Source organism: Lolium rigidum, chromosome 6, assembly GCF_022539505.1.
Source record: "Lolium rigidum isolate FL_2022 chromosome 6, APGP_CSIRO_Lrig_0.1, whole genome shotgun sequence".
Taxonomy (NCBI): domain Eukaryota; kingdom Viridiplantae; phylum Streptophyta; class Magnoliopsida; order Poales; family Poaceae; genus Lolium; species Lolium rigidum.
The window spans coordinates 6,164,320-6,189,625 of record NC_061513.1 but is presented as its reverse complement, the minus strand read 5'-3'; the positions used below and the strand labels follow the sequence as shown (position 1 = coordinate 6,189,625).

At 44.3% G+C, this 25,306-nt stretch overlaps 3 protein-coding genes across 3 annotated transcripts; 2 read left to right on the top strand and 1 right to left on the bottom strand.

The window, feature by feature from the left end:
* Positions 1 to 10,114: 10,114 nt before the first annotated feature.
* Positions 10,115 to 11,212, top strand: LOC124659144 (cationic peroxidase SPC4-like). The gene has a single exon (XM_047197078.1). It carries the CDS (start codon positions 10,115 to 10,117, stop codon positions 11,210 to 11,212), a length of 1,098 nt encoding a protein of 365 aa, XP_047053034.1.
* A 198-nt stretch (positions 11,213 to 11,410) lies between these two features.
* On the bottom strand, positions 11,411 to 19,721 carry LOC124660294 (syntaxin-61-like). The gene is made up of 7 exons (XM_047198105.1): positions 19,594 to 19,721; positions 18,704 to 18,817; positions 18,436 to 18,549; positions 17,911 to 18,068; positions 12,268 to 12,358; positions 11,959 to 12,024; positions 11,411 to 11,737 (listed from the first exon to the last, which is right to left on the bottom strand). Exons 1-7 carry the CDS (start codon positions 19,645 to 19,647, stop codon positions 11,627 to 11,629), a joined length of 708 nt encoding a protein of 235 aa, XP_047054061.1. The 5' UTR covers positions 19,648 to 19,721; the 3' UTR covers positions 11,411 to 11,626.
* Positions 19,722 to 21,197: 1,476 nt separating this feature from the next.
* LOC124660295 (thioredoxin Y, chloroplastic-like) lies at positions 21,198 to 25,210 on the top strand. Its single transcript, XM_047198106.1, has 5 exons — positions 21,198 to 21,392; positions 22,486 to 22,574; positions 23,266 to 23,443; positions 23,574 to 23,678; positions 24,943 to 25,210. The coding sequence occupies exons 1-4, from the start codon at positions 21,213 to 21,215 to the stop codon at positions 23,643 to 23,645; spliced, it is 519 nt and encodes a 172-aa protein (XP_047054062.1). The 5' UTR covers positions 21,198 to 21,212; the 3' UTR covers positions 23,646 to 23,678; positions 24,943 to 25,210.
* The last annotated feature ends 96 nt before the right edge of the window (positions 25,211 to 25,306 follow it).

The window sequence follows — 25,306 nt, the reverse complement described above, 5'->3', positions numbered from 1 at the left end:
CGCACCGGAAGAAACCATCGACCGTCCCTAAAAAGACAAACTTTGGTAGAATCTAGGTTAAATAGTCCCACATCGTTACCTGGTAATAAGTTCAACCGGTTCATATACATCAGATTTGCTTGGAATATCAGCAAGGGAATCAACAATGAGTAGCACCATAGGTTGGTCTGAAATCTGCGGCATGCAAGAAGTATAAAGGAAGACGTTTGGATGCTCTGCTGCTACTACATGAATTGAAAAGAGGATGCCTCGTGTGAGCTAAAGTAAAATCAGGGACAGTGCCGCCGGTTGGATGCCCAAATTGGATGGGGGTTGTTCGGAGAAAAAAAGAATGGATCCGTATCTCACCGGCTGTGGCCCACATATATAGCGGTCGGTCGGCGAGGCGGATGGTTCTCCTACTCCCGCCGGCGAGCAATTGACTCCCACTTTGCCGAGGGCGACTACCTCGACCGCAGCTCAGCGTCAACGCCGGCCTTGAGCCGGGCGACTTCTCTTGCACACGTTATCTGAACTGCGTGTGTGCTTTTCGAACCTCAAATCCGCGTTGGAATGTCTTATTGCCCTTGCATGTATGTGCTTGTTCGCACGATGGATTTCCTTTTCTTATAGAATTATTATTTTTATACAACTATGTGTAAAGAGATACATTGTTCTTTAAGTTCGTAATTTTTTAGATCGTTTTACCCTCTTACCAAATCATATAATATATTAAAATATTACCGTACTGTCCGTCGGTCCAAGTTAAATGTTCTTTCTTGGTTTAGGTCGGCAAAAAATTCGTATTCTTGCCTTCTATAGAGTCATCAAAAAATTAATCCGTGATTTAACCCCAGAAGGGACCAGGTCATGTCCATGGTGTGTGATGATGGTGTGGAGAGGAATAAGCAAAAATAAGGATAAAAGGAAGAGATGGATTGATTATACTTAATAAAAAAATATTAAAATAAACAACAAAGCCTAAAATAGTAGATTAAATGGAAATAAATCTATGTTAATTATAAATGAATAGATCTACTAAAAATATTATAAAAATTAAAGATAAAAAATTACATTACATCAACTTCAAATTTTTCTAAATTATTCAAAACATTATGTACATTAAATAATATGTGCATGCCGACAATATTGTTGTTTCATTTTGGTACGGATAGGGCTACATGAGTCAATAGATTTTATGGGAAAACATCAGGTTGTGTCGACGTTTCTCGTTAAAAAGCTTAATCTATAAGTAGTAAAAAGGGTTTCAAAAAATAATACTAATATTTAAACACATGCATGGGTGTTGCAAACCATCACAACAAGTCAACAGAATTACAATGCAGAAATGGACCATGCAACAAGTTTACATTGTAGAGGATGTCGACAACAATTAGTATAAGGTTGCGGTGTTACAAGTCGGTGCGACGAGGAGCTCGCAAGTTCATATTCTGAAAATTAATCATTCTCATGTTTGTCATAAATATAAGAAAATGTCACCACCTTTATCCATGATCCCACATAGGAGAAATGTCACCACAGATGTCTTATTGGAGTGTTCGAGTTTTTTCTTCCGGTGCAACGCACGGGCACTTTTGCTAGTCTATATCTAATAATAAAGGAGCTAAGGTTTCTGCCAAAATTTTCGTCAACAATATTTTTTAGACGATTTTGCCCTCCCACCAATTTACATACTACCCACCAATGCCATGTAACCGTTCCTTTCTCTTCTCTCCCAGACAAACGACGCCCAGCTTCGCTTGATGTGGGCCGGGTGAATGGTCCAATTTCTGATCAGGGAACGCACGGAATCGATCAATTTGTTTCGGTCTCGCTTCCTCGCGTCTTCTTATTCTTTTTTAGTCCCACCTCGGTTCTGCACAGGAAATAACATCGGTTTATATACCACGCAAATTGGCTGGTTATCAGCAAGGTGTCTACAAATAACTTCCCCATGGATCCCTAATGGGAGAGAAGTGGAGCGAAATGCGGAGCTCCGAAATTGTCCCGAAATTGACATAAATTCAGACTTGTCTGTACGGCACCAGGCACAGAGGCGGCAGAGGGATTTGGCGGTGTGGCGAGCAAGATTAAGTTCAACGTGAGTTGAACGAGAGAGGAGGAGGGCCGGCCGAGTACGACGAGGAGCTCGGCTCGGCGACGGGGCCGGTCGGGTGCGACGAGGATGAGGAGCTCGGCGCTATGGCCTATTATGGGGCGGCGACGGCCTGCACGCGAGCGGAGCCGGCGAGGCTGGGCCATAAACTCGACGAGGGGGGAAGCAGTGAGGGAGAGAGCGAGCTCTGTAGGGATAGCGAAGCTGCAGCCGGCGGACGCCTGCAGACTAGGCAGAGAGCAGAGAGCGAGAGCGGCCGGGGCTCCAAATGGGGAATTCCCCATATCTGGAACGCAGTCACAACTTTATCTCCTCGGTCATTTCTTTAGAGATCTCATCGGTCCTTTTTTTTTCACAAAGACCCTGCTTTCAGATTGCATTTTTGCAAAGCTTTGCCAGCAGAGCGACAAAATCAGAAAAGGAAAAAAACGGTATGACCCTGCTAAATAGACGTGTGCGTTACCAAAGCTAGGACGTACCGTAGGATTTATGTGACAAGCATGGGGCTGTAGAGATCACAAAATCTATTTTACCACATCTCAGTTCAAAAAAAAAAAGTTAAACCCATACAGAATATACCCTAAGAAAGAAATTCTAGGTTGCAGCCGAGTTTGCTATATCGGTTCTGGTACACTGAGAACCACATGGTCGTATCTTTTCTAGATCTAAAGAGTTTGTTGTGTCGCCGGACAGTCCGTGTTAGACTCCTTTAATCGTCGCCTGTTGCGCATCCATTCCGTCAGAACCGGTACGAGAACTGGTACGAGAGAGAGAAACATAGAGAGTGGGGTGCGTGGAGGGCTGACCGCCGCGGATCTTGGATGGAAGGTATGCTTAGCCCCCGAGGCCGTCGTTGATACTCCACGAGCTATGCAAGCGCTGCCACCGACTCCGTCTTTGTTGATATCACTATTGGTCCGAGACCGCATCAAGGAGTTATCCCTATTTTCTCTTGTTCTCGGGATGATTCAGGTTTGAATGATATGATTTGGGGGATTTTTATCGCACCCATCTTACTCCGGCTCCCGCCCCCGCTTTCGTTTTCTCTTTCGTTGAGCGGCAAAATCCTGAAACAGAGGCACATATGTGATCAGCCAGCTCCAACCCCTTCTGTGCTCTACTATTTCTATTCCTTTCCTCCGTTATTTGGTTGAATGATTGTTGTTTGCTGACGATGAGAAAAATAGACAATGGCGTCTTATTTTCATGCACCGAGTCCCTACTTTTATATTGTGGAGATCGAGTCTATATATATCTAGATATATCTCTTTTTAGGTAATTTTATTTAATAGAGGAAGTACTAATTTAAGTATGGCCCACACCATCATTAGCAGTATCTGGTATTAAAAGTCACTGCAGTGAAGGGCTTGCAATATCTTATTAGATATGGTTTGCTACTGCGTATGAGAACTTGTTTCTCCCGATGCAACGCACGGACACTTTTGCTAGTGAGGTATAATTGTTGTACGGCAATAGTTTTGAGGCAGGCTGACAAGTACAAGGACTATTGTTGTATTTTACTCTCCAACAAGTCAGGCCGTCGTTGATTTCGATCTGCTTCCGGGAACCACTGCTCGATGCAAGCTAGGCGCTCTTCTGGCTGGTGCTTCGTCTCGCATAGACCCTTTTCCAGTCCGACAACACCCACTCACTACGGGAACGCGCCGAGGTGCCGACGGCCAGATCTTGTGCCGACGGCAAAATATCGGGGCCGTCGGTATAGGACTCGGTCCGGCCAAACCAGCAGGTAAGCCGTCGGCATAGGAAAACCGTCGGCACAGGAAGGTCTGTGCCGACGGCAACCGTCGGCACAGTTTTGGCCGTCGGCACAACCTCTCCACCGTGACGGCGAGGTAACAGCGTTAGGCCTGTGCCGACGGCTTTCATATTTCAGGCCTGTGCCGACGGCCATGCCGTCGGCATAGCTATTTTCCATTTTACCACATTAATCTTCCAAAAATCATAACTAAATCATTATAACTCAGAAAAATATAAATAATATATCAAAATTTTCAGAAAAATAAGATCTATCTTGGAACAATATCAAACACGTAATATTGCAAATATCTCAAAAACTTTCTCAAAAATGAGCTATCAGGTCCGATGTTTCATGGCTTTCACATCAAACAACCAATGTTATGGCTAGGATCGTCGCATAGTTTGAGATAATGTGCCCATATTGTACATACATGTGCATCTTGGGATGTCTTACGATGTAGCAGTAGGAAGTTTTCCATTTTCTCGCACAGAAAAACCATTTTCCATTTTTGAGGTGTCGAAAACGGGGTGTTTTGTGAAGCAACCACCAAATTAAAGTTTCACATTGGTAGAAACATATTTTTAAAAAATACTAGACCACCTAAGATGGACAATTTCTCAACTGGTGTATCTGGAACCTTTCCGTTCACCCCTCATGAAAAAGACAAATTCCTGTCGAATCGGTAGGAGGCCGGCCAGATTTGAACTATAGGCACATGATATAATGCTCAAGATTTTTTGTAAAAATCATTTTTAGGTTCACAACATGTTATTTCATCAGAGATCCAATGCAAGTTTAGCGAGTCTCAGCCCCGGGCAACGGATCTCCATGCCCGCCGTTTTGAATATAGTTTGAACGGGCATAACAAATTCGAAAACGATCCAAACAATGTGAAACCTTCGCGTGGTGTCATATTATGTGTCATAGTTGCAAGAAAAAATATTAAATTTTTAGAATTGCAAACATCACAAAAAATACTTTACTAAATGAGCTATCACGTTCGAGGTTTCATGACATTTAAGTCAAACGAGCAATGTTATGGATAGAATCGCAGCATATTTTGTGATAATGTGCCCATATTGTGCACACATGTGCATCTTGGGATGTCTTACAATGTTGCAGGAGGAAGTTTTCCATTTCATCGCACGAAAAAGCCATTCATTTTTGAGGTGTCGAAAATGGGGGGTTTTGTGAAGCAACCACCAAATTAAAGTTTCACATTGGTACCAACACATTTTTCAAAAATACTAGACCACATAATATGGATAATTTCTTAACCGGTGTATCTAAAACCTTTCCGTCCAACCCTCATGAAAAAAGACAAATTCCTGCTGAATCGGCAGGAGGCCGACCAGATTTGAACTACATGTACATGATATAATGCTCAAGATTTTTTGTAAAAATTATTTTTAGGTTCAAAATATGATATAGATGTCATATTTGGATTCCTCTTATTTTTCTGATCAATTTTGACATATTATTTGTCATATTCTGATTTACGGATTTAAAGATATTAATTATTCCATATTAAATAGAAAAAGAAAAAATAAAATCATTTTATTGTCCATTTGAATTCAAGATTAATACACTTATTCATTGTAGTTTATGTAGGTAATTGTTTGGAATTAAAAATAAAGTTGTGCAACACCAAGAAATAGGGTTAATAGGATTGATATGGTAGTATTATCAACAAAGTGTCATTTCTATCATGGAAGCTAGTCTAAAGGAACAAAGAAGTTAAGCGTGCTAGGGGTGGGGTAGTGTGAGGATGGGTGATCGACCGGGAAGTTTGACCATCAGTGAAATTTAACTTTGTATTAAGTGTAGTTAGAGTTAAAATGGTCCATGTGAGGGATTAAAAAAAATTGGGAAAAAAAATTGGGAAAAAAAACTTGAAAAAAAAATTTCAATTTTTTTTTGTGAAAAAAATCGAGCCAGAATTACCAAACGAACGTTATTTCTATGCCGACGGCTAGTCTGTGCCGACGGCAACTTAGTCTGTGCCGAGGCGTTATTGTACCGACGGTAAGGTGCCGACGGCTGCCGTCGGCACAATAAGCTGTCTGCGACGGCCGCCGGCCGTCGGCCCCTTGACTGGTTCCCGTAGTGACTGCACGTTGGGCATCATCTCTCTCCGAATGAATTGCCCACTGCACGTTGGGCATCATCTCTCTCCGCGGGAATGAATTTTAGTGAATTAATGAAAGGCTATATGCATGCATCAATGATCAATCCATGCAGAGGGCTAGAGCTGTCCCTATTTTGAAAGAGAAAAAAAAGAGTGAAATGCATCCGTCGTCCTTGAACTTGTCGGCCATGTCCAAGACCGTCGTTGAATTCAGAAGATGCACTGATACGGTCCCTAATCAATCTTTCTATGTCCACATACGGTCCAAACCTACATATGAAACCCGTCCAAGGCTCTCCCAAGAATAAAAAAAATCCACGTGTGGTTGGGAACCAGGGACGAGCGAGTGCGCCGGAAACGTTGAGCCGGCGGAATCAGAAGGCGAGGCAGCGCCGCCCTTGCTCATCCACTCACGCCACCCTTGCACGTAGGTGCTGGGACGGCCACTCCGTGCTCGCGGCCGAGCAGCGCCGCCATTGCTCATCCACTCACGCCCGTCGTTCTTTCCTAGGCGTTGTGTGGAGCACATTGTGTGCGCCGACCAGCTCGCACCAGTCAAGGGGGGCGAAGGCGACAAGCCCGACGGTGTGCGACATGTAGCCGCCATCGTCGGTGTTGTACGTTCCCGTCGGCACGACATCGTCTCTCCGGGCAAAGCATATCAGGGACAGGGAGTTGGCCACCGTGCTCAGCGACATGAACCAACACTTTATTACCTGGACACTGCGCGACGGCCGCGCAGAGACTGGCGGAAGCGGCGGCGTCCTTGCTCGGCGACGCGGCAGCGCAACGCAACGCACGGGCGTCGTGGTTATCGGGTGGGTACCGCAGCTGTGGGCCGCTGAGCTCGTGTACAATTTCTAACAATGGGGAACGACGCCGTGGGCGTGATCGGTGCCACGTCGTCAAAAGACGGGTGGTGAATCATACTTTGGACCGTATATATGGACCTACGAAGTGAGATTAGGGACTGTTTGGGCAAACTTTTTTTGAGTTCAAGGACTGTTTTAGACTACAACAACAAGTTCAAGGACGGTAGATGCATTTCACTCAAAAAAAAAATGATGTCACTAGATTGTTGAAAAAGGAACAAGAAAGACGTACTATTCCATGAAAAAACTAATAAGTGAACAATGCCAATGTAATGACTTAAGGAAATACGTCTAGCACACATCTTACAAACTCCAGAATATTTCTCCTCAAAATGATAATCATGCACTCTAGAAATCCCTACCAATATATTTATTAGACTGCAGCTTTGGAGCTCTTTTACAATATAACTTATACGTTCATAATATGGACAACGGCATATATAATTTCCTACATTTCATCTAAGGGTCAAAATGAAGCCAAGTTGGCACGAAATTTCCTTATATTCTATTTCTCTCAAATCTGAAGAAACTTAGTGTTGTGGGTATACTTCATGGGTGTACCATCGACAGTGCCTAGATCCGGCAAGCCCGGGTGGCCCATAGACGGTGATGGTGGCATGAGGCCCATCGGGCGGCCCAGTTGCTGTTGATCATGAAGGATGAAGTCCGGCCCAGGATCAGATAGCCGGATCCGCACCGACCTTTGGAGGAACCCGGATCCATGGAGGCCCATAAGGAACCCGGATCCAGTACGACGTATAGGGAAGGCGGATCCTTGACGTACACGGCAAGATATTGTAACGTAGACTAGGCAATCTGTAATCCGGCTAGGACTCTCCATGTAAACCCTAGATCCGTGCGCCTTTATAAGCCGGATCCCGGGAGCCCTAGAGGCACAACCACAACCATTGTAACAACGCGCAAGCGCCCAGATAATTCCAGACAAGCAGCAATAGGCCCTGTCATCGTGCAGGTGTTCCGAAGCTGGGTAACTCGCGTACCACCGTCCCGTGTGCACTCCGCCCTATGGCCCCTACTTCTTCTCCCCCTCGTGAGGATCCCTCCTCCGAGGTATCGTCGATTAGGCAACGACACTTAGCTTATCGAGAGTTTTTTTTTCGTGTCTCGCAAAGATAACAACAAAATAATATTGTACTTATGAAATGTGATTTTAACATAATGAGTTGTATTCTCCATGGTGGAAGTTAGAATTGTATAACCAAATAATGCATCTTAATTTTGCATTGTGCAATAGAATCATGCATTGATTAAGTTTTATGTACCAAATGAGTTCCAAGGAGGTAAAAAAGCTTAGTATAAATAAATAACCGCCTATGATATTGTATCTGGTTCATGATGGGATTGCTCGGTATATATCTAACTGCGTGCAAAGGTGCAACACTAAAGACAAGTTCTTTTAAGGGATCTAGATTGCATTTTCATAGCCTCCCGTATATGTACATGTGCTCTCGGCTGGTAGGCTGGTAGGCTGGTAGCTCAAGAAGACAACAACCCAATTATAGGTCCTAGAGGGATGAGGGTCATGACACATACCTCGTATTCTAGAAAACAATTTAAACAAGAGTGAAGAGAGTTTTGAAGGTGGCTTACCGTCAATGTTGGTTGTCTCCTGCCCTAAATCCATTATGATCGAACAATCCTAACCATAAAAAATAAGAGATTAAATTATCAAAAGACGTGTTTCAAAAAACATGTTCATAAATAATGACCATTCACATGTTTGCTTTGAAAGATTCACATGATATGTCACGTTGGACACAAAACCTATACAAACTAGAAGCTGGGATCCGTAGTTGAAGCCAGTAGTTTTAGACAGAAGACGAGGACCGGATGGGGATGGGCGCGCCTACTTTGCAGGGCGGTGCGTGCTGTTCGAGTTCATTCGTACTGTGCCGTAGCCTCGTCTCTCTTTTTTGGACAGTAGGTAGCCTCGTTTATTCATGCTTGGACTCACGTGACGCGGCGACGCGTCGTGCGCTGAACAAGCGGCCGGGTGCATGCGCCATATGTCTCACCTGCACTGCCTCCGTGGACAAGCGGTGGCCTAGCCTGACTTGTTTAGTCGTCAATCGTCTGAATGTCTGATGCATGGGTCAGTCTCACTCTCGGTCTGGTGATGCATGTATGCAGTGCTGGGACTTCATTCTTTTCTCTGCTGCGCATATATCGCTGGCTAGCTCCGGTGTATCGACATTTGTGCTCGACCAAAAGAATTATTGGGAATCCGTACGTCCTTTAAGTAATATAAACCATCTATTATCAAAAAAATGAGTAGGTTTGACGACGCTACCTACGGAGTACCCCTAGTATTGTTGGTGGTTTTTGGTACCTGAGGATCACACATCCGGATATATCTTATGCAGTTAACCATGCTTGCCATCGTTCCCCCTAAGATACCATAGATCAATTGTGAAGTGCATCTTGTGCTATGTCCATTTCACCACCTCTTATTGTTCGCACCCTTCAGCATGTCCTTTCAGGGTTGCTCTTTGCCTTTTCTACAGCAAATTGGACTAGGCTGGTAGTTCGGATGATCGGCGATCAACGAGGACATATGCACTTGACTGCCTAAAACGCTTGCAAACAAGCGACGATGCCTCGTAGGCCGTTGTCAATGCGAAGGCCGAGGTCATTTGGCTACGGTCTTTGTTTACGAAGTTGGGATCTCTCAAGACCAATCTCCAGTGTTCTTGGTGTGGTAACATCGGTGACACATACCTTTCATCTAATACAAAATCCCGAACGAAATTCATCAAAGTCGATTATCATTTTGTCGGGGTAGTTTTAACAATCGACCAATATAGCCTTATAGATGTTGGTACTCATTCTATAAATTTGGTGAAATTCAAGTAAGATTGATTTGGAATACAACTTGAAATACACTTATCCACCGACGGAGGAGAGAGTACTGGTGAGCTCACATTTTTTAGATATAAAAGAATTGTCGGTAGCCTGGTGTACATACACAGACGTACTATTATCCCACCGCTCGATCGCGAACACTGAATTCTGCGTCCAACTAAACATGGACGTAAGGCAGAGATAGGATCCCTTGTTCCTATCTCACCGCTCACTTGCTCACTGCTCTCGTATTCATCACCATCGATCATGTGATCCGGTGGTGCTCCTACGTGTCACTCACAAGCGTCTATATAAAAAACCAAGGTCGTAGCTACGCAGGTGAGCAGCCCAGTTAGTCACTGAGCCAGGTGAGACACACGGAGAGCATAGCAGTAGTGATGGCTCCTACTCCTCTGCTCGCTGCAGCAGCACTGATGGCGGTGGCAGTGGCAAGCTGGCCACTTGCCGCGGCGGAGCAAGAGGGTGCCGGCAACCTGAGGCAGCCGCCGGTGGCGCAGGGCCTGTCATTCGACTTCTACAGACGGAGCTGTCCGAGAGCGGAGTCCATCGTGCAGGACTACGTCAAGGACGCCGTCCGCAAGGACGTCGGCATCGCCGCCGGACTCCTCCGCCTCCACTTCCACGACTGCTTCGTGCAGGGCTGCGACGCGTCGGTCCTCCTCGACGGGTCAGCAACCGGTCCCGGCGAGCAGCAGGCGCCGCCGAACCTCACGCTGCGCCCGTCCGCCTTCGCCGCCATCAACGCCATCCGCGACCGGCTCGAGCGGGAGTGCCGGGGCGCCGTCGTCTCCTGCTCCGACATCCTCGCGCTCGCCGCGCGCGACTCGGTGGTCTCCACCGGCGGGCCCTCCTACCGTGTGCCGCTCGGCCGCCGCGACAGCCCGCGCTTCGCCACCGTGCAGGACGTGCTCTCCGGCCTCCCCGCGCCCACCGCCACCGTGCCAGCCCTCCTCGCCGTGCTCCGCAGCATCAACCTCGACGCCACCGACCTCGTCGCGCTCTCCGGCGGCCACACCGTGGGGCTGGGCCACTGCACCTCCTTCGACGACCGCCTCTTCCCGCGCCCCGACCCGACCATGAACCCCGACTTCCTCGGCAAGCTCAAGCAGACGTGCCCGGCCAAGGGCACCGACCGCCGCACCGCGCTGGACGTCCGCACCCCCAACGCGTTCGACAACAAGTACTACGTCAACCTGCTCAACCGCCAGGGCCTCTTCACCTCCGACCAGGACCTCTACACCAACGCCGCCACCCGGCCGCTCGTCGAGCGCTTCGCGCGCAGCCAGCAGGACTTCTTCAACCAGTTCGGCGTGTCCATGGTCAAGATGGGGCAGATCAAGGTGCTCACCGGCAACCAGGGCCAGGTCCGCAGGAACTGCTCCGCCCGCAACCCCGGCACCGTCGCCGGCGACCTCTCCTGGTCGTCCCTCGCGCAGACCGTCGTCGAGGCCGCAGCGGAGAGCCTCGGCTTCTAGACTACGCACGCATGCACTCGCTTTCGCTTGCCAAGTTGCCAATGCCAGCTTTGACGGTAGTACGTAGCTTAGCTTGGCAGTGATAATTAGCAAGGACTAATGTGGACTACTAGCTGTTAATTACGTCCAAATAAAATGTGATCAAGCTAGCCAAGGCATGATGATGTTAGGTTGTCAGCGTGGATGTACATCTCTGTCTTGATCCAACCGCGTGTTTACAACACACGGCAACCAGTTAATTTAATACAAAATGTCGATGTTTTATCTTGTCTCAGATGACAGAAAATTGTGAACCCCAGACAATTGCCAGATTTTTTCTCTTCCAAATTTGCCACCACAAGAGCCAGGTAAAATGGGTAACTCGTACATATATTTCTACACAACGTACAGGTACACGTACATCATCCTACAATGCTATGTCAAGAACACTAGAACGAAAAGTACAATGAACAGGACGACCAGGAACAGGATCAGCATGATCTGACCCTTGATGCCGGCCTTCTTCATTACCGCTCCTATTTTTTTCTGCGCAGACAAAAATGAGAAAATCGTGTCAGAGTGACAAACTATGCATCAGGGGCATGAGTGCAATATAAATTGGCGCATGAGTACATCAGGGGAATGAGTGCAATATAAATCGTGTCAGATAATAATACTCTTTCCTCCTAGTGTGTCTTCTGACAGTGCACAAACTGGGGCATGAGTGCAATATAAATTGGTTCCGATTCTGAAGATGGTGAAGTAACCTGCACGAAGTCGAGTCTGTTTGAAGTAGTCTCCATCTCCAGGCTTAGCTCGTTAATGATCCTTTCCTGTAAAAACACACAGTAACATGTACTCCAGTTACTTCCTTTCCCATATATACACTTCTCATGATGCTACACTATCAACAAAAAATAGTAACTAAGTAACAACTGGGCAACTGAAAAATCAAATAAAATGTCTCACCCATAGATAGATGATCATACGGGATATTCAATTAGTGAGCATTTTTAAGTCTTACTAGTACTCACACAAGTCTATCAACCTAGAGCATGCATGCCAGTAACAACTACCTGTCCAGACAGTTCTTCATGTATGGTTAGCCCTACGCTTCCGATCCTGATTACGCTCTCACTGAGCTCATCAAGTTCATCATCCTGCTGCCTGGAGGAAATTCAGTACAAGCATCAAAGCAATGCAGACTATATGAACTTTACAGTTGCGGTCATGGTATATGGGTCGCTGATTAGTCGCGGCTAATCCCCAAGTTGTTTGGTAGAAACTAGGGACTTGCGACTAATCAGCAAACTAATCACGCTAATCACTGAATTGGTCCGACTAATTTTCAAGCCAGAGGGCTGCTGACTTGACTTGCTTCGGTGACTCAAAAACCTTGGTTCAGTAGCAGAGTAAATAACCGGGTAAGTTTCATGTTACAAAATTAAACCTTCATTACCTACTTGACAACTGAATGAGAAAAGGTCAAGGGATAATATGATTGTAACCGACAGTCTGACAGCATAGCATATTAGCACGAGTATTCCATAATAGCAGAAACAACTGTGAAAAATAATTGTGTAGTTCATACATAAAAGTATCTTTTAATGATAACTAAGATCATACTCATAAAGGTCTCAAGGGTCGAACGCAAATGGGCACATACAGATAAGATGATTTCAGTTGACTAAAACGTTAAATTACTATTATCCATAAGTACTAGCAAAGTGTAGGCTTTTGGGGAAATTGTGGATGGGTTGGTCACTTGGACCTCCACACCCTCTCATATATATAGCTAAACTTAGGCTTACATGTTAACTCATACACTAGAATAGTCTAGACACTACTACTATACTAACACTCCCTAGAATACTCTAGACTTGCTAATAAACTAACTTAGATTCTAGCACACTACTGGAATATTCTAGACTTTCCTAGGAGACTACTAATCTCCAATTCCCCTAGAGCATTCTAGACTCTACTAGAGTACTATTACACTAATCTTAGATTCCAACACTCCCCTCAAGATGGGCGATGGATATCTATCATTCCCATCTTGTTACATGCCAACAAACATTCCTTACTACCTAATCCTTTGGTTAGACAATCTGCTATTTGTTCTCTAGAGGTTACATGGCTTAACTTCAAGGTTCCTTCGTCAAGCCGTTCTTTAATGAAGAATCGATCTATTTCCACATGCTTTGTTCGGTCATGCTCGAACGGGATTGTTAGCAATGTTTATTGCCGACTTATTGTCGCACCAAAGATTCAATGGCCCTCTCCGCAGTAGCTTCAATTCCGATAGGAGGCCTTTCATCCATAACATCTCACACAAACACACCGCCATTGCTCTATACTCGCTTCGCAGCTTGATCTTGAGACCACATGTCGCTTCTTGCTCCTCCAAGATACCAAGTTTCCTCCTACGAAGACACAAAAGCCCGATGTTGACCTTTCGTCATCAAGGCAACTTGCCCAATCGCGTCACAATATCCCTCCACACTCAAGTGCCCATTGGCCTTGAACCATAGACCTTTTCCAGGACTTCCTTTCAGATAGCGTAAAATTCTATAAGCTGCCTCTAGATGTCCACTTCTTGGGTCATGCATGTAGCGGCTCACCACACTCATGGCATAAGATATATCAGGTCTCGTATGGCATAAATAGATAAGTCGACCAACAAGCCGTTGGTAGCGCTCTCTATTAACTGGATCTCCTGACTGAGCACATAGCTGGTGATTTTGCTCAATAGGAGTTGAAGCGAGCCGACACCCAAGCATACCAGTCTCATTGAGTAGATCCAACACATATTTCCATTGAGAGATAACTATTCCTTTAGGAGATCTCGCAATCTCAATATCCAAGAAATACTTGAGTTGTCCTAGATCCTTAACCTCAAATTCTCTGCTCAATCTCATCTTCAACTCGGCTTATTTCATCATTATCGTCTCCAAGGATAACAATGTCATCCACATAAACCGCAAGGATGGTAATACGACGCCCCGAATGCCTATAGAACACGGTATGATCCCTATTACATTGCTTGTAACCCATATTGCGCATGGCTCTCCGAACCTATCAAACCATGCCCTTGGTGACCGCTTGAGACCATATAAAGACTTCTTCAATCTGCACACCTTCCCCGGGTGTTGGAGTTACTAAAGCCGAGTGGAATGTCCATATAAACTTCTTCCCGGAGATCTCCATGCAAGAAAGCATTCTTGACATCCAGCTGATGCAAGGGCCAACCAAAGTTAGCAGCACAAGAAATAAGAGTTCTTATAGTACTCATCTTTGCAACAGAGGTCTCGTCATAGTCAATCCCATATGTTTGACTGTAACCCCTTGCCACCAACCTTGCCTTGTATTGTTCTATTTTCCCTTCTGGGGATTGCTTCACGGAATACACCCATTTGCAAGTAACTGGACGTTTTCCAGCTGGAAGAGTAACAAGATCCCATGTATTGTTCTTCTCAAGAGCTTTCATTTCCTCCAACATGGCCTCATACCACTTTGGGTTTTGTTTTGCTTCTTTCCAATCTCTTGGGATCACCACAGATTGCAATGATGCGATGAAGGCCCTGTAGTTCGTAGATAGAGATGCATATGATACATAATTAGCAATGGCATGCTCCTCCTGGTACCAATTTGGAGGTTTTCTAGCTGCAGCTCGGGTTCCTTTTCTTAAGGCAATGGGCAAGTCCATTGAATCCTCGTAATAGATGGACTCGCGTCATCGGACAATTCATCGCTTCAACACCTATTGGAGCATGTTGCTCCCCCGCACTCCGTGTGTCACTTGTCGTGGGAACCTGTTGTTGCACATGTTGCTCCCCGTGCACCTGTGTGTCACTTGTCGTGGGAACCTGTTGTTGCTGCTGCTCATGTTGCGATTTTCTCCGTGTATACACTTTCAAGTTCTCTTCCTCGTTTGGCTTTCTCCATCTCTCTTCACTTGTAGCTTGTCTCCTTGTAGACACCCTTAGATTTTCTTCCTCATTTGGCTTTGTCCATCTCTCTTCACTCGTAGGAGATGGAATTGAACCAACAACAACTCTGGATGGTTCATGTTCCTTTGTCCTCAAAAGTTCACTCTCCCCTCTCGACTAGCTTCGATTGTGCTACGAGAGTCAAAGTCAAACAACGAGCTGAGGTCCGTCTTCTCTCCATAGAACGGCTCAGACTCTCTAAATGTCATATCCATGCTAACAAATGTTCTCCGCTCACTAGGGCTTCAACACTTGTAGCCCTTTTGTCCGTATGGGTATCCAATGAAGATGCACTTCACAAAGACGAGGATCCAATTTTCCCACCGAAGGTCTATGGTCTCTAACAAAGCAAGTACACCCAAACACCTTTGGCGGAACGATGAACTCATTTTGGCCATAGATCATTTCATATGGAGTCTTCATCCCAAGCACTCTTGAGGGCATCCGGTTGATGAGATAAGTAGCGATCATAACCGCTTCACTCCACAAGAATTTGGGCACATTCATGGTAAACATAAGTGATCGAGCCACCTCCAGCAGATGACGATTCTTCCTTTCAGCTACTCCATTCTGTGAAGAAGTATCAGGACATGAAGTTTGATGAAGTGTTCCTTTTTGGAAAAGAAAATTGCCAAATTCATTGTTCACATACTCCGTCCCATTATCTGTCCTGATAATTTGAATACTAGCGTTGAAGCGATTTTGGACATATGCATAGAAGTCCTTGAAGCATGTAAGCACCTCACTTTTATGTTTCAGAAAATATATCCAAGTCATTCGGGAGTAGCAATCAATGAAGGTGACAAAATACTTCATCCCGCTAACGAGACCACCGGGGAAGTCCATACATCGAGTGAATCGAGATAAAGGGCAACGTGCTCCGCAGTCCACGACTCACATATGATGTCCTGGAGTGTTTTCCAAACTCACATGCATCACACACAAGTTTTTCTTTGTCCACCTTCTTCATTTCTTCAGGGAATATCTTACTCATAGTATCAAAGGACATATGGCCCAATCGACAATGTTGGAGTATCAACCTTGCCTCATCATCATTGGTAACAACTGTGAGAGCAGTGCACAATGCTTCATCGGTTTCCCTTCTATCCAAGTACCACAATCCCTTATGTCTCACACCAATCCCAAGCCTCCTTCCAGTCTTCCTCTCTTCAATTATACAATTATATCGATCGGCAATTATTCGACAATCAATATCATCAACCAAAGAGCTCATAGACACCAAACTCACCGAAAACGATGGAGCATATAATACCGAAGACAATGTAATGGACGGAGTGCATTTCACCGTGCCGACCCCTTTCACAAAGTTGATAAGTTCCATCGGCTGTTTGGATTGTCTCTTTATGCATGGGTGGATGTGGAGTATATGATGCAAACTCACTCCACTTACCCGTGACATGTGCCGATGCTCCCGAATCCAGAATCCAATTTGAACAAGTTCCATTTAATGCAGGAGCCTGACTTGAGATTGCTTCTTCCGTTTGTGCAAGATTCACACAATTTCCTAGGACAGCTTGTTTTTCCACTTTGTTTTGGAATTTCTGCACTCTCCCTTGATTGTCTCAACTTCTCAATCTCCTTGAGCAATTGAGTCATTTTCTCAAGTAGCTTCTCAATTGTTTGATTCTCCCCCATTGATCAATATTGCTGAAAATCACCAACAAACCCGCTTATGTGCTTCTTCTCTTCTCTGCTATATTTGATCTACTCTTGCAGATCTCTCGACCCCTCTGGGATCTTTCTTCTCGGCTGCACACGCAGCTTAGGTCTCTCCTCTCGTCCTCTACTCGCACACGCAGTAAATCAGCACCTTTGCTTCTCCCTCTTCACCGCAAGCCACAAGCAGCTGCACCTCACACAGACTTCTCCCTTCACCACCACACCGAACTTTGCAAGATTCACCACCACTCCGAACGCTGCGGACGGTTGGCTCCGCACCTCCGCAGCAGCTCACATCAACACTTCTACCTGGGCAGCACTCCACTCCTCTCGCCCGTCCGTTGTATTTCCCCGGATTTTGCGGAACTCCACCTCACTCCACCGAATCATCACAGGCAGCCCGTAGCACACACCATCACTGCCTCTAGCTCTGATACCATGTAGGCTTTTGGGGAAATTGTGGATGGGTTGGTCACTTGGACCTCCACACCCTCTCATATATATAGCTCAACTTAGGCTTACATGTTAACTCATACACTAGAATAGTCTAGACACTACTACTATACTAACACTCCCTAGAATACTCTAGACTTTGCTAATAAACTAACTTAGATTCTAGCACACTACTGGAATATTCTAGACTTTCCTAGGAGACTACTAATCTCCAATTCCCCTAGAGCATTCTAGACTCTACTAGAGTACTATTACACTAATCTTAGATTCCAACACAAAGGCACTAAGAGTGTAGACACAATACTCATCTGCTACTTAGGGTGTGTCAAAAGCAAACACCTTGATAAAAATTGTTAGCATGCTCATGCTTGCCTAAAACACCGGCAATCAGCAGACATAACAAACTGTTTAATCTACGGAAAGAACATCAGTAAACACAAATTTAAAGCTACTACTTACAAAAAATAAGAAACTTGAGTTGGTTGTCCTACATGTCATGTTGAACAGATAATAATTTTCTTTTTAGAGGGAAAATGAAACATGCTTCTAATCAACATATCTGCACAGTACATAAAAATTAAGAGAAATCAGACTCACCTCATGAGTAGCAGCTGTCTATCTGATTCTGAATCAATATAATCATCATTCTCTTGTGAAGAATAGTGGTTACTTCTGCTTGTGCCCGTCAGGTCCTGATGTCTTGCCATTGCTGAATTGCTCTTCCCCTTTTCAACAGATGTCCTGACAGTACCCACCTGGATATGTTTGTCCAGAGATACGAACCCAGAATAAATAAACTTCACATAGACAATCGTAGAGATAAAAACAAAGATAAAATATCGTTCCTGTTCCTATCGATCTTTTAGTCCATACCACATAATATCATATTCAGTTGTAACAGTGTCAACCATGCATGCTCAAGAGTTAGAAAAAATAGTGCCATATTTTTCTTCAAAGAAGGGAGAAGAGATGTGCCTCGTTGGTAATTCTATGAGATAGTTGGAATAAAGACAGTGAAGAAAATCTGTAGTGCAATTCGTTCAGAATTAATCCTCAAACCAGTTTGGTTGTTATAACGAAGGCAAAGGAAGAATGAAAAGGAATGATGTTAGATCAAAATACCTGATTACGAGCAGAGCCAATCCAGTTCCGTCGCCTGGAGAGTTCAACTTCATCGAGCCTGTAATATGCTGGATCTCTTGATGCAACTGTGATTGTCTTTTCCAACTCATCCACCTTTGGCATAAACAAAAATCCGTCAGTCCAAAGAAATAAACAGTTCCCATTATAAGTTCAGAGTCGATATATTAAATGCCATACATATAAAGAAATGATGGAAATCAAGAAGTCTATAAAAAGAGTATTGGCATCTTTTGATGTGTTGTCATACCTGCCACTCAATGCTCTCACAGCTGGTGAGAAGCTCTTTGGTCAGGTGAACATATTCTCCGGTATTTGAAGCAACATCCTCCCACCTATGGAAATTACTCTGCAGCTTGCTAATCTGCAAAAGAAAGATCATTATCCTCAGGACTAAAAGGAGAGAATACAGATGAGACATGCAGGTTTATGATGAAATGTATTTCTGTAACTATAGGGGAATATTAAGCACCACGACTACAAACGAGCATTATCTTCAGGAATAAGATATAGGTAACTGCATTTGATTTGTGAAACTATAAAATACTCAATAGCACCCAAACTGTAACAACTGATTTTCTGAACTATCCAGTCTAAGAGGCCTGAGATTATTACCAGATAAAGATGACAAGTTACAGAAGCGTATACTGTATCAGGTATTCGGAGAACCATGCCTAAAATCCACATGGACATATATTCAAGAATGTATCCCAATACTACAGAACTCCTAAACAAACTAGCAAAAAAATCATTTAAAGACCTCCCTTGCACATGATAGTAATTTTGCCCCCCTTATGTCACGGAAATGATAGCCGACACGAGACAGCTGCTCACATACAGCGAAACAACCTCCCTCGCAGACTAGCGTTCTGCAAGTCCATCAGGCAGTGTTTAAATAGGATAGACAATCTTCCCAGCTTCGCAACACAAGATAGCCGGCATACAGATTTTCGCTCCCAGAAAGATATTTTCATCTATCCGTTTAGTGGTTCCCTCAGCCATATGCTAGTACTGAAGAAACTGTCGTACTACAAACTACAGAAGTTACAGACCTAATATTTGGACGAAATTCGCAGTAACTGAAGTGGAAGCGACTGATGAGAAGAGCCAAAAGGGCAGGGGGGAGGTGGGGATTAGTACCGAGCCCTGGATCTCCTCTCGGACGATGTAGAACGGGTCCTGCGGGGAGCCCATGCTGAATCCGCGGAGGAATAGCGGGGAGGCTGGAATTCGATCCCCCGGCCACGAACCCTAGCGTCGGGAGGATTTGGGCGAGGGATTTTCGGAGGTCCGGAGATCCTTGGCGTTGGTGGCTGTCTGTTCTTCGGTCGGTCGGGACGCCTTGTGGACTGCTGTTGGATCCGTTCCGTGGACTCGGTGCACGGACGGCAGACTCGTTTGCATCGGCTGACACTCGGTCTCGGCGCCGGCCTGCCCGGTATACTACTGACGGCTCCTTCTCTTGCGAACTTGTGAAATACTAGTACAGTACTGTACAAAAAGATGATCCCTTGAGGCTCAAAAAAAAAGATCCCTTGTGTCACCTTCTCTAGCAAACTTCAAGTACTTGGCTACTGATTTCCATTAGGAGACATTGCCCGATTTTAGCGCATGATTATTAGCTACTTTTTTGTGCACTAGTATAATGCGTTTTGACAAGCTTGCCAAAATGTCTTATATTAGTGAATAGAGAAAGTAGCTCGGAAGGCAGAGGGACATGTGGTTGAATTATTTTTACCTCTCCATGTGATGCAAACAAAGTAAAAACACCAAACTAGAGGCTAATATTGTAATACTTTCTCCCAAGTGCAACGTATGTGAAGTTCATTTGTAGGTTGTATGGCGATATGCGGGGTAGTAGGCTTTGATGCCCGGTAGTTGGAGCGACTCTCAGGATATTGGAGGCTAAATCTGGCGCTAGCTACGACTGGCTGCTCCTATGGTCGAAGCAGGATCGGGAGGGAATCGACACCGCTTCTTTCAATGAAGTCGCGGTTTGTGGTCACCTTGAGGTGTGTGGGTGCTATGTGGGTGAGCTTTCTTCTGGCCGACCATGGAGGCGAGGGGAGGATGCGAAGCGTCGTGCTTGTTTCCTGTATCTTTGTGGTAGCAAACTATTGTCGAGCGAATCACATGGTGGCAAAGTTTCTCTCCGTGATCTTTGGCCGAAAGGGAGGCCCTTTGATGTGCCTTCATGGTGTTCTTCTCAACCTCTAATGCATAGGCTACTCTCTGATCTTCCCATCAGAAGCAATGTCTTCTCGCCGCCAAGTGGAGTGTTCCCATCCATGTTGAAAAACAAGAGGTCGTACTACACTAGTCTTTCGTGAAAGTAAAATGGACGATCACCTCTCGACAACTCCATCATGACATATTTGTAACTTTTATTATCGCCGTTGATGATTATTAATAGACTATTTTTTTTGCAGAAAAGAAACTCTATCATAAAAAAAGTCGATGTCTCGATGATAAGGGAGAGAGGAGGAGGAGCCTAGGCGCACCGCGCACGACAAAAGGTGAGGGCTTGATCAAGTTAGGAGAAACATGACATGTGGGGTCCACAACCAGAGAACGGCGCCGGAGGGTAGGTGAACCCGGTGCACAGCACAGAGCTGCTGAAACCAACATGGCGGCCCACCAGTCAGGCGCCGGCCGAATCATCTCTATTCTTCCCTCGTCTTCCTCCGAACCGGGGATAAGAGAAGCGGGTACACCACACCACACGCGCGCCGCCCAAAAACCCTAGGCGCGCGAACCCCATGGCGGCCTTCACCACCACCACCACCACCACCGCCGCCGCCGCGCTGGCGTCGCCCCGTCCCGCCGTCGCGTGCTCGCCGGCGCCGAGCGCCTCTCGGTGGGCGCCGCACCGCCGCTCTCCGCCGGCCGTCGGGCTCCGGCGAGCGGCCGCGGCGCCTCGTCGGGGTGCTGCCCTCCTGGTCAGTACCTCGTGCCATTCTTCTCTTACCCGTTGGTTCTGGTTGATACTTCTGCCTTTTTTTTGGCCTACTTCCGTTAGCTTATGGATGGAACGGGCGGAAATTGTACCTAGGTAATTTTTGTCGAGACGGTAGAATGGTCGGCCTGAGATGTAAACCTGGAGCTGGAACTATGATTTATGCATTGGGATTCCCTTGGAATGATCTATCTAGATGTGGCACCTTCCCCTGAGACAGTTTGAAGATAAATTCGTTCAGAGTACTAATTTAGTCTAATTTAGAGCAGATTGGATTTACGACAGTTTAGTATTCTATCCCTGCGGATAATGTGAACCGACAGTTTGATATCTCTACTACCTAGCTATCTTGGATGTCGCAATGCACAGCGCAAAATCCAACTCTTTGTGATGAAGGTTGTGTTAGCTCGATTCAGGTGGAGAGTTGTATGTTGTCAACATCAAAAGCTACCCTATTATTAGATCCTATCTGCCCTGAAACCCTCATTTTGTTACAACCAAGGGTTGGTTTCTTTCCTCGTTGTCACTGCGTGTACGAGCTTATAGAACTGTTATTTTGGCTGGCTTCCCGTTGCTCATGCGAACGGAAGCCCCTCTTACAGAGGGGTTTTAATTTGGACCATAGTAGGATAGAAACTCGCTCTGTTATGTGAATCTGGAGCTATAAGTTACACATTGGCACTGCTTCTATTGTGTATAGAGTTCCAACTCAATCTTAGTAAGAGCAAATTGGGTCTAAGAGCACAGTCCATGTGTAGTTGTGTATTCCATGGGTAATGAATAAATAATCTGATGTATCTCGTAGCTCATCTTGTCACACATCTTTTCCACTAGGGCTGTTAGCTTGACCTAGGCCAATCTGCAATATGTAACCATCAGTAAATGTGATTTGGATTAGTCAGTAATCATGAGTCACCTAACGGCTAACCTACTTAATGGTGAAACTCTCTTATTCTTATATAGGCATTTGCATAGATGTGAAAAATGCTCTCTTGACATCACTTTACCACCTATTGTTTTTGAAATATGTCTATTTATGTCATTTTTTCATTGTTTCTATCTTCCTTTTTCGATAGGTCAAAGCTAAGAAGGAAACGTTTTCTTCATTTGACGAGTTATTGGAGAACTCTGAAAAGCCTTTACTAGTCGACTTCTATGCAACTTGGTAAGCAGCCAGTTGCAAAACATGTGCTCCCAAATCTCTATTTAAGTTATCTCTATTATTGCCGTGTTAAACCTTATGGAGCGTTGTTTGATGGTGGAAGTGAATGTCCTGTTCGGCTTTTCCTACCCAGAAAGTACCACCAACCTCTTGGGAATTGCACTTGGCCTGGCTCATGTTCTATTAAAAAAATTGTACAATGTATCCATGTTCTGCTGATTGCCTTCGAAATATATAGTACTGATCTTTCTACAGAATCAGAGTTGTTTTTTATTCAATCTTTATCATTTCAATAGGGAAAAAGAATGGTAAGCAGATATCCCCCTGGGCCTCTTCTTTAGTGTTCATCATGCGGACTTTTAAAATGCTACTGTGATACTTTTGCTTTAGTCCAAAAACGAGTTCCATTTAAAATGAAGTAAATCTTACTAATTTGAATGCTTTTGCCTTGCATGATCAATTACATTTGATGAAGACGTGCATTTTTTCCTTCTGACATTTAAAGAGTCAACCTCAATGGTTACTCATCTACCAGTATAGACTGCAAACTGGAAGAGCTAATACCGATTGCTAACATGTAGAGTTTATTATAGTAGGATTCATACCTCAAATTGCATTGCAATGTTGTAGGGATACCAGTAAAATCCATACCGTTATGCTGTATATTTGCATTTATTTTTATTCTTTTTGATAGGTGCGGTCCGTGCCAATACATGGTCCCCATACTTCAAGAGGTGCATGAGAAGATGAGCGACAAGATTAACATTGTGAAAATTGATACAGAGAAATACACAAGCATTGCAAATCGTTACAGCATTCAAGCATTACCAACTTTCATAATCTTCAAGAATGGAGAACCTTGTTACCGCTTCGTAAGTCTGATGAACCATGTTTTCTCCATGTACATGAGTAGTCGTTCGATTAGTGCTAATAAAGTAATAAATACAACATAAGTATTAACATGGGTTTTGGGGCTCTAATTTTGTTTTCTGCTGGTATCAGGAGGGAGCGCTGCCTGCTGATCAGCTAATCCTGCAGATTGAGAGTGCGTTGGAGGCCCCAAGCCCAAAGTAGGATGTGTGGCCAGCAGCTAATCTTTTCCATGAGGTGTATGTTGCTACTTGCTACTCAGAACATGTCTTTTCTTGTTTGGATATTTGTATTATAGATCAGTCGTTGTTAATTTCTGTTTGAGAGGCTTTTACCTCAGTTACCGAGAAATTAAATATCCCCTTCAAAGCTACAGTTTGAACCTATAGTACTGATTCATGAGTCCCAAATGAGAAACTACACTAGCTAATTTCCAGTAGGTGTGTGACATCTTGGACTGTCCGTTTCCGATTGTGTATATCCATCTCATTTTCCGATTGTGTATATCCGTTGAGAAAGTACTGTCTTTGTAACTCTGATAGTGGAATCACCAAAGTTAGTCTATGACATATGATGGTTCAGAGTGATTATATTCTCAAGTAGCTGGATTTGTCTTTCTTCAACTTCAGATAGCTACTCTATTACCACAATTCCTTTTGCCATTTCTATACAATTACCTTATTAGGGCCTTTGGTTTTTGTTGTACAACCTTTAGCATGGATTTTAATCTGCTCATCCCTTCGGCTGAGTCTAATTGCTTGGAGAAACTTTAGTTCTGACCGAAGTTTGATGCCCAAAACTTCCTAAATCCAATATATGTTTGATGCTCCATATTTCAGTACGAGACAGACAGTAATTACTCTTCAAGTAAAGGGTTCCTAATTAAAAAAGTTGAGCATGTACTGTGCGTGTGTTGTGGTGCATTCTAATCCGTACTGAACTTATCTAGTGATAGCAAATCCTATGTTTATACTCCCTCTGTTCCAATTTAGTTTACGCAGATTTTATCTAAATTCGCATGTATCTACACACTAAAACGCGGCTAGATACATGTATATCTAGACAAATCTGCGTCAATTAATTTGGAACGGAGGGAGCAATAGATTGTTCTTTGCATTGACTTGCCTACCTATGTTTCTTTTCTTACTTCTCTGGTGTGGGAAGAGTGTAGTATTCATTCCTAGTGATCTAAGGACAAAATGACCAGTATAAGAAATGACTAGTATGCCTTGTTGTAATTTATAAGAAATACTTGGATCACTTTTACATAAACTCCAAGTTTACTATATCTTCGTGTAATTTGGAACTGTTTGATCATTTTGGACCTGGAACACCATAACTGGACTGCTTTACATAAACTCCAAGTTAATCAGAGATTTGCTCTAAATATTTCCTGTTGGTATGCTTTTATCTTGGATCCTTGCTGATGCTTGATACTAACTTTAAGAATAATAAGAATTCAAAACAGTTGAAGCTACATTTTGCTTTTGATGACATGCAGAACAGACGTGAAGAATGACCTCCCTATGGGTTGACCCTCTGCTGAAGCTAAATGGCCTGAAAATTTTGGTGTATATTTAAGCACACACAGAAGATGCATCTTGTTTACTATGTTTCTGTTGTGTGAATTCTTTCGAGTGTGAAGTTTTTTTTTTTGGTGAACCACATTTGAGCCTCTGATTTCAGTTTGCTGTATTCACCATTTGGCATGGAAAATACCACATCAACATTCATCAACTCGAAATGTGAAACTATGAAGTTTACTTGAAGTTGATTGCGAGTATATATATTTTCTTAGTGTGCATCTTGAAAAACAAATTTAATCCTATTTTGATCATCTGATGCTTTTTCAGCAAATACAAGAG